At 42.8% G+C, this 9,941-nt stretch overlaps 1 protein-coding gene across 1 annotated transcript; it reads left to right on the forward strand.

Annotated features, from left to right (window-relative positions):
• The first annotated feature begins 4,137 nt into the window (after positions 1 to 4,137).
• Positions 4,138 to 8,650, forward strand: LOC126155529 (endocuticle structural glycoprotein SgAbd-2-like). Its single transcript, XM_049916234.1, has 2 exons — positions 4,138 to 4,265; positions 8,449 to 8,650. The coding sequence occupies exons 1-2, from the start codon at positions 4,138 to 4,140 to the stop codon at positions 8,648 to 8,650; spliced, it is 330 nt and encodes a 109-aa protein (XP_049772191.1).
• The last annotated feature ends 1,291 nt before the right edge of the window (positions 8,651 to 9,941 follow it).

Raw genomic sequence — 9,941 nt, forward strand, 5'->3', positions numbered from 1 at the left:
CCAACGACTAGTAGAGTCAAGGATAACAGCACAGGTCTTTAAAAAATTGGTTTTTCTATATTGCTCCTGAGAAATGTTTTATGCTTCAGTCAGATACTTCAGTGGGCTAGTAATTATCTAATTTAGACAGAGTTTCCGCTTTCGATCGTTCTCTGACCGCGTCCGGTCTGTCACAGAAGCTGTAATAAGTGTTACGTATACGGCAGCTGACCGAGGTTAGCCAGTAGACGTCAAAACAATGGTGGATTCCCAGGGGAAGCCGGTAAACAGCTGGCGACTAGCCCTATATAAGGGCTCCAGCTGCCGGGAAGGACCACAGTCGATCCTCAGCTCGCTGAAGAACCGCCACAGAAAAGACATGAAGGCTGCAGTGGTGAGTATGGAGGCCCTGTCTTGTTTCTTTTCGATTTGTCAAGGTGTCTCTCCTTTCTGTTATTTTAACTTCGGTAGTGCCTTTGTAGATGTTCTTGTGTTCTCTGCTGTGAATATCGGTAATATATTTATTTAGAAATTTTAAATTTGTTCGCTGTGTAAGTCTGAGCCGTCACCAAATGGTAAAACTGTCTACATATCTGCAGTTTCATTACTGTAGGTAGCTGCATTAGTATAGCCGTATAAAAGGTATTTAGAATCTGTACCATATGACGAGGCCAGTCTCGAACAATAGTTAAAACTAGCAGCGGCCGGTAAACGCTGACGGTTCCTAGTACTCTCAGCCAGCATGATTTTTCTTTAGTCGTCACATACCAGCGGTAGTAGCACAACTTCCATAATGTAACTCTTATTTAAAAATAAAATTTAACATCTATTTCAATTTAAAACTAGCATCCTGACTCTATCCCTATAGATTCTAAGTTTATTTTCAGTGCCAAAAGTTTATAGCAATCTACTCATTCTGCTTTCTAATTTTGCGACAGCCATGTGTCTACAGGCACTGTTTAAACACGTTTGCCTAGTAATTTTCAGGAGCCATTATACACTACCATTTGTTGCAAATCCTGACCTATAAGACTCACTATTTACTTCAAGCAAAGGGCGCCCATGCCCGGAGGAAGGGGGACTTCCTCTCTGGCCCACAGGCAAGGGAAAAAATGTAATGTAGCCAGGTGTTTTTCTTTCAAGAAAATGATTTGAAAGTCGGTATTAGGCAGGTTCTTAACTGGGCCTTTTACAAGTTGCCATTCGTCTTTCAAAATTCACTCTGAGAAAAAGAGAGAAAAACCGACGCACCACGAAACAATTGTTCAAATGGGACGGAAATCGGTAGATGTGATGTAAATGTACAGATAAATAAATGATTACAGTTTCAAAAAAATTTGATGATTTATTCAAGGGGAAGAGCTTCACAAACTGAGCAAGTCACGGCCGGGGTGGCCGAGCGGTTCTAGGCGCTACAGTCTGGAACCGCGCGACCGCTACGGTCGCAGGTTCGAATCAAATCCTGCCACGGGCATGGACGTGTGTGATGTCCTTAGGTTAGTTAGGTTTAAGTAGTTCTAAGTTCTAGAGGACTGATGACCTCAGAAGTTAAGTCCCTTAGTGCTCAGTGCCATTTGAATTTGAGCAAGTCAATAACGCTTTGGTCTACCTCTGACCATTATGCAAGCTGTTACTCGGCTTAGCATTGATTGATCGAGTTGTTGGCGGTTCCCCTTAGGGATATCGTGCCAAATTCTGTCCAATTGGCTCGTTAGATCGTCAAAATCCCGAGCTGGTTGGAGGGCCCTGCCCATAATGCTCCACGCTTTCTAAGCTGGGGAGAGATCCGGCGACCTTGCTGGCCAGGGTAGGGTTTTGCAAGCACGTAAACAAGCAGTAGCATCTCTCGCTGTATGCCCAGGATGGCTTGTTATGAAGAGCAACAAAACTTTACCGTAATGTTTCCGCAGATGACAACCAAAGTGGTCCAGATATGAAATGACACCCCAGGCAATCGCTGGTGGTTGTCTGGTCGTATGGTGCGATACAGAGAGGCTAGTATCCCACCGCTGTCTGGGGAATCTCCATATTCGTCTTCGCTGATCATCGCTGGTCAGTCAGAAGAGGGATCATCACTGAAAACAATTCTACTGCAGTCAATGACATTCCAGGCCGAAAACGTGTCTGGAGACGCCCCGTACAGTGGCAGGATACTAGCCGCACTGTCACCCGCCTTATGACTCGACAGCTGGGAGTGATGGTGCCATATCTTTTTACAGCAGGATCCTTCTGGTTGTCATTCGCGGCACCCTTGCAGTACGGTACGGTTCTACACCCCGTTTCATTGCCCTTCACGGCAGACTATCCTTGACTTACGTTTCAGCAAGATAATGGCCGCCCGCAAACAGCAAGAGTTTCTATTGCTTGTCTTTGTGCTTCCCAAACCTTACATTGGCCAACAAGGTCACCAGATCGCTAGCCAGTTGAGATTGTTTGGAGCATTATGGGCAGGGACATTCAACTAGCTCGGGATATACATTCAACTAGCTCGGGATATTAACGATGCATCGTGCCAGTTGCGCATAATTTGGCATGATATCCTCCAGGAGGACATCCAACCGTCCTATCAATAAATGCCAAGCAGAATAACTGTTTGCATAAGGGACAGAGACAAAACAAAGCGTCATTGAATTGCTCAATTTGTGAAGCTATTTCTCTCGAATAAATCGTCCAATTTTTGTGGAATTGTAATCATTTGTACATCACGTACCAATTTCCGTCCAGTTCGGATAATTCCTTCGTGATGTGTCTTCTTTTTTGGCTTAGCTTGTTTTAAAAACACTCTATACCTCTAGCCCAGTCCCCTGTATAGACTACTGTAAGGGCGCCCTTCGTTCAAGTGTTGACTACTAATTATACAAGTGGAGTCAACAAAAGTATCACAATGCAACACTTATTCCGTTAATGTGATGACATAGAATGTATGTGTAAATGTTCCCCACGGAAATTAATGTAGACAACTCTCGGATCTACTAACAAGATGGTGACCTCGACTTTAATTCGCCACTGTTCGCACTGGTACAGGAAACTTCATGAACGTGTCTTTGTCATATGATCTTCAAAATGTTCAAATGTGTGTGAAATCTTATGGGACTTAGCTGCTAAGGTCATCAGTCCCTAAGGTTACACACTTCTTAACCTAAATTACCCTAAGGACAAACACACACACCCATTCCCGAGGGAGGACTCGAACCTCCGCCGGGACTAGCCGCACAGTCCATGACTGCTGCGCCTAGGCCTCTCGGCTAGTCCCGCGCGGCTGTCTTATGATAATGTGTATTAGGAAGTGCACAAAATTTAATCTGAAAATATTCTTGACTGTTTAAAACTGACGCGTTGCATGTTGAAGCCAGTCTAAAGACCTTCGACCGACGCTCGTTTAGTGGTCTAACGTTTCGCCAGCACGAGTGACAAGCATTGTCAAAGTGGACCCGCCATCAGAAATGCTAGCCTCTCAAGCAGACGAAACGTCAGAAAAACCATAAATCGATAATCAGTTGAAGATCCCGAGATGAGTGTCAACAGCGACACACCAAGAAGCGACTGCGAAAGCTTCAGTAATTTTATAGTTTAAAATTGTTGACTTTTCCGTGGCTCGACCTGGTGCCACGTCTTTCATGGGCAATCCTCATAATTACTGAGGCACTCAGTCACACCTCACAGTTCAGCCTACCAGTACTTCTCTCTCCTTTTTTCATAGCCCTCAGATCATCTCCTGCATATTTAGCTCGTATATTAATTGCGGTCTAGAACGAAAAATGAGCCATATGAAGACAAATCAGAAGTGATCTGGCGCGACTTTCAACCGACGTATGCTTTTCGTGCGCTTTCTCCCTCATATTTACGTCGGTTCTGTGCTTTGTTTTTTATTCCTTTTTCACTTTGGATACACATTCCGTCAACTACAAATATTGGAAAAAACATACAGAACATTGATCCGCAAACACAAATTTGGCACACTTGCATTTCTATCTCCTCTTAAGCGTAGGTATTTTGTTCTAGAATTGCTATTCCCAAATTTAAACATCTATTCTTCTCATAAGCTGGTAGTATGTAGAGAAAGAACTCCCTAGTTGCTAGTGCAGTTTGTATGAATACACATTCCACGTGGAAGAAGACTGTGCGTTACGTGTGTAAACTCCGACTAACAGATTAAGCATGCCGATGTTGGCCATCCTGTTGCAGGCTCTCCTTGTGCTGGTCGCCGCCGTGATGGTGTCCTGTGACGTCATCCCCATAGTTTCGCGCATCGAAGAACGCGATGCCGCCGGGCAGTACTCCCTGTCGTAAGTACCGCACCCATCACACGCAGAGCGTGAGGGCTGCCTGCGCGTAAGGCGTATCCTCAGACAGTCGCTATGTATTCACGAAAGTTAGCAGATGTAATTATTAGTTCTACAGACATGAGCTGAAGGCGGCGATGGTGTTATTTAAACAGCCTATCTACCAACTGGTCATTCAAAACTGATCACAGAAATTAATATATATATATATATATACAGAAGCTCTAATTTTGTTAATGAGTCCATAATGGTTTCATGTTGGACACTGGGACAGTGAAAGGATATGTTTTATGAATTCCGTCGATTTCGGTATTTCGTCTTTTAGGTTTTTATTTCCAAAACTTATTTCGGACCAAAGACTCCATCGTCAGAGTTTCGAAGACATGTCGCAAGTGACTCCTGAAAGCATATCAGGAGTAAAAACCTACGAAAATTATAAAAGCAGATAGTCGCCCAACTTTTTCATAAGATATTTATAGATAGAGTCTTCACATGGAAACATTTTGTCTTTTTACATCCGACACAAATGTACAAAGTTGTCGTCTCCAAGACAAAACTCTGTTTCTTCTTACATTATGGATCACTGTTCCTATGTAAATGTTTTAGTAATGCTAATGACATGTTTCCAGTGGCCCTTCCTTAACACCCTTCTCGAAAAAACAAAATCTGAGACAGCCGTTGTATGTATCCATTTACGCAGCAGAGGTACTTTTGACGCACACGAGAACAAGGACACGGAACTTACAGAGTAGTCAGTCACATTCCTATTGCGTACATCCAATAGTAGGAGACTGTAAATGTACAGAAGTTGTACTACACTGTTCCCCACAAATGTGAGGTACACGAACAGTCAAACGGCCATTACTACATATAGTTCAATCGTGAAGTTTAAAATCATACTGTGCCACAAAAGTAAATTGTCCAACAAAATAGTAACTAATTTATAGCGTAAGTACATGCCGAGGAACTGAAGCTCTCATTTCCCATGGACAAAGGCGAAATGGTGCGTAACACACTTTGAGATATTCCTAAATGCGATATATTGCTGTAGAAACAGTGGGTAGACGTGGTGTCATCCGAAGTCTAATGGTTTGTTCGGCTGTAGTTCTCGGTAGTGTTGACGTGGAGGTGTTTGGTTTCCATAGGAACGTTGATTCTCATTTGGACATCATTCTCTTGCATCCCGTCTCGTTGTTTACTGATCAATACACTTCGTTTTGGATATAGTCTCTTAATGCCTTTCAGTGGGCTGGCATTACGATATTTTATAGGGGATTGCACACCGCAACTCAAGTAACAATGAGGTGCGTGGATTACACGTCAATACAGCGAATTGTCTGAGACTTTAATTTCGTCAGATATAAACTTGTCGCTTTATGATGGCAAAACTCTTTCTTTTGACTACAGTTATGGCATAAGCGGTGCTCTTCAGTACGCAGCTGCTATAATTTCTTAGAGACAAAAGCGACGGAAGTTATTCGTAAAAAGATATAACAAGAAGTATCTGCTGTAGTGCAAATCAGATAAGAGAAACTTCTACGTCTTGGTACAAGTGACCACGCGACTGAGAATTTTTATTCAGTTCGATGATGGTGCTTAAAGAGAGGATAGCTTTCTCACTTCCTTCGCGTGTATGTAACAATTTAATACCTTGACAACGGAATCACACATAAAATTGAGGGCGTAAACATTAAAGCTGAAAGGTTAACGTAGAAAAAGCTAGAAAGTTAATACATGCAAATTAAAGTTGGAGTGTACATTGCCCTCGATAATTTTCATTTAGAGGATCAAGACCCCTTAAGCAACGAGGTTATTGTAAAGAAAATAGAGTATTAGCTGGTTAGGGATGGAAAGAGGTGCCAGTTGTTATCCTGTTCAATAAACCATGACTGAGCATGCGAAATGAGTACAGACACCGACACGTTCCCAGTACTGACCCTTGTCTCAGCAACTGTGGTATCTCGAATTTATATGTCACTGAATTCACCCTCTCGAAGTCGCAACAAGAGACTGAAATGACAAATTAAGAATAAGACAAAACAACAGACAAACAAAACGTCAATTGCGATTATTATTGCGTTACATTACATTATCTGATTGCATGGATCTTATGGAGAGGGGAATCTAGGACGTGGGGAGAGATCAAAATGTACATTGTACTTCACTACAATATAATGAAATGACTTAATATTTTGAAATTTTATTGTAATACGCTGCTAATGTTAATTATAAAATAGCCTCAAGAGTTAACTTTAAGACTTTGCGTACAGCTTCTCCTCTATGAAGTAGATGTAGTTGCGTAAGTTCATTTACTCAGTTTTAAATTCTACCTCATTACGTACAAGATAATTAATGTGCAATGGCAGGTTGATGAATACCTGCGCACCCATACATCCTGGCGTTTTATTCATGCTTTTCACTACTTTGCGAGCAAAGAGAAATTTCGTGTAGTGTCATAGACATATTTTCCAGGATATGGTCGCCGGCCGAAGTGGCCGTGCGGTTAAAGGCGCTGCAGTCTGGAACCGCGCGACCGCTACGGTCGCAGGTTCGAATCCTGCCTCGGGCATGGATGTTTGTGATGTCCTTAGGTTAGTTAGGTTTAACTAGTTCTAAGTTCTAGGGGACTAATGACCTCAGCAGTTGAGTCCCATAGTGCTCAGAGCCATTTTTGAACCAGGATATGGTCGAGAGCAAAGGTTTGTTTACCTAGAATATCATTTTTTTTTAAATGTTCAAATGTGTGTGAAATCTTATGGGACTTAATTGCTAAGGTCATCAGTCCCTAAGCTTACACACTATTTAGCATAAATTATCCTAAGGACAAACACACACACCAATGCCCGAGGGAGGACTCGAACCTCCGCCGGGACCAGCCGCGCAGTCCAGGACTGCAGCGCTTAAGGCCGCTCGGCTAATCCCGCGCGGCAACATTTCAATCATAAGAAAAATAGCCGTTCAAGAGAATAACGATAACAAATTGTGAAGAGAGTTGACTATCCGGAAATCTAAAACAAACCTACAGTGCAGGCCAAAGCTTAATTTTCTTGACGGACAGTAACGAAAAAGTGATACATTAACATATTGCTGCGATTAACAAGGTAAATGACTATTATACGTTTGCCTTTCTTCACCATTTGGCGTCGTATGGATGTTACTCAAAGAAGAATGAGACTATTACTGTTCACAACATGTATACGATTGACATAGTGAGTGCTGTTGGAAGCACCATGAGGCTTTTCGCTGAGTATGCTGCTGTATAAAGAGAACCTTAACGCTAAAAGCTGCAGCTAAATGCAGGAAGGTCCGCAGAGGATCGACGCATGATGCAGGGACTGGTGAAAACATCCAGTGTATGATTGTAGGATTGTCGAACAATCAGTGGAGCCAGTCGTATCCATTAAAAGTCTGCGTGGCGAGCGATTTAAAATGTAGCGACCACATAAATTGGTAATCATAGAAAAAGCATATTCAATGGCAGGATCTCCAACAAGTATAGTCCACCCGCGAAGGAGACGGCTTACAAAATCTTCGTTCTGTCGGTGCATTATTACTGATTGTCACTCTGGGACTCTTTACGGGGTGGGAAATAGGGAAGATCCAAAGAAAGGTAGCTCATTTCATCAAAGAAGGGTAGCACATTTCTCGATAGATTCATGTAGTAATCGCGAATGTGCAACGGAAACCGTCATCCATTTCCAGAGGCCCAAGCTAAAAGATAGGTTTACTGTTTGAATTTCAACAGTATACTTTCCTAGAAGAGTCAACCATTATATTGTTTCCTCTCGCGTATGTCTTGCGAAAAGGCCGTGAAGGAAACATTACACAGAGGCACACTATCAGTCGATCTTCCCGAACTCCATTCGTGACTGGAACAGGTTAAGTGGGAAGAAACAATGGCCCACAAAATACCATCCACCAAGAACCATTCGAAGACATGCAGAGTGGGTGTAGGTATAGATGTAGAGAAAAAAGAAAAAAAAAAACAATATAGCGTCGTATTCCGGAGCCCAGTAGTTTTTGCTGTCGTTACATGTGATACATTGGTGTTAAAAGGTTATAGTACTGAATAGATATTCTCATCACGACACTGCTATTGCAGAGGATCTCCCTTGTGGACACTGAGATGATGGTGCTAGTAGTAGAGACACTGGCAACTCACACAACCGCCTTCTTCTCCTCGCAGGTACCAGACAGGCAACGGCATCACGGTGGTGGAGCACGGCGAGCTGAAACCCACCCCTGACGGCAAGGACCACGTTCTGATCAAGAGCGGAGGATACCAGTACACCAGCCCCGAAGGCAAGCCTGTCGACATCAGGTACAAGGCTGACGAGTTCGGCTACGTCGCCACCGGAGACGCCATCCCAGTTGCACCTGTCGCCTAAGAACACAGAACTGGATGTGTTGCTGCTGATTGCTCTCCTCTGTACAAAAAAAAAAAAAAAAAAAATATCATGACGTGAACGAATAAAATCGTTTTACTACACGTGAGCTGTTCTTCTTAAACATTACCACACATCTGCAGCATTGAAGTTCACTTATATTGTTCCTGGTAATCTAAAATGGATCTTATACTTTCAATGTCCCATTGAAGACTTGAGACATAACTTATTGTGTAACTTCACACATAAATAATTTTCGTTCAAAATGGTTCAAATGGCTCAGAGCACTATGGGACTTAACTTCTAAGGTCATCAGTCCCCTAGAACTTAGAACTACTTAAACCTAACTAACCAAGGACATCACACACATCCATGCCCGAGGCCGATTCGAACCTGCGACCGTAGCGGTCGCGCGGTTCCAGACTGTAGCGCCTAGAACCGCTCGGCCACCCCGACCGGCCATAAATAATTTTCAAATGCATAAAGAAAGAAACCCAAAAACCTCACCTAATATCTAGCAACAATGAAAAATTAAAGGAAAGAAAAACATGAGCAGTAAACTGTAACAAACTAACACGAAGAGTGTTAAAAAATGTTTAGTGCGAGCGTGTATAGGCTTGGACTAAAGGGAAAAGAGAATGAAAGGATAAACTTCATGACTCTAAAACAAAAATTTTACTGCAAAATAAAAACTAAAAACTCACTAAAGCCAGCCTGTTCCAATACGCATATCTCTGCACATCCCTGAAATCAACGTCTGTTATTGGGGTAACATTTACACCGTTTTGCTTCATCCTGTTCATGAAGTAGTACTCCTAACGTGCTTGTATCCGCAAAGTAGTCGACGCCTTGAGATTCAGGCCATCCCACTCGTCGACGGCTGTCCTCCTAAGAAGATTCAATTCCTGCCAGAAAGAGCTGAACACGTCGCTCTTGACGAAATAAAATCGATGGATGTAAAGGTAACTTCCAGAGTATCCCAAGGAAGTGTGTGATATGACCGTCACTCTTTACAGTGTACGCTGCTGGAAAAAGATTTGTGCACCATTTTAGAGGTTTGCAAATCACTCAAGATTTATCGTTGCAACAGTGCATATGCAGTACATGAAATAATTACATTTACAGATCAATAGCACAAGCGGTTCTGAGCTACCAGATATCAACCCACGCCGAAACAACTATATTAGTAGACGGTGTAGTCTCCAGGGGTGGCAATGCAGGCGTTATCTCTGGCGTCCAGTTAATGGTGCAGATGGGGAAGACTGTCCTGGGATACCTTAGGTCACATCCGCTC

This window comes from Schistocerca cancellata, chromosome 2 (genome assembly GCF_023864275.1).
Source record: "Schistocerca cancellata isolate TAMUIC-IGC-003103 chromosome 2, iqSchCanc2.1, whole genome shotgun sequence".
In the NCBI taxonomy this organism is placed as follows: domain Eukaryota; kingdom Metazoa; phylum Arthropoda; class Insecta; order Orthoptera; family Acrididae; genus Schistocerca; species Schistocerca cancellata.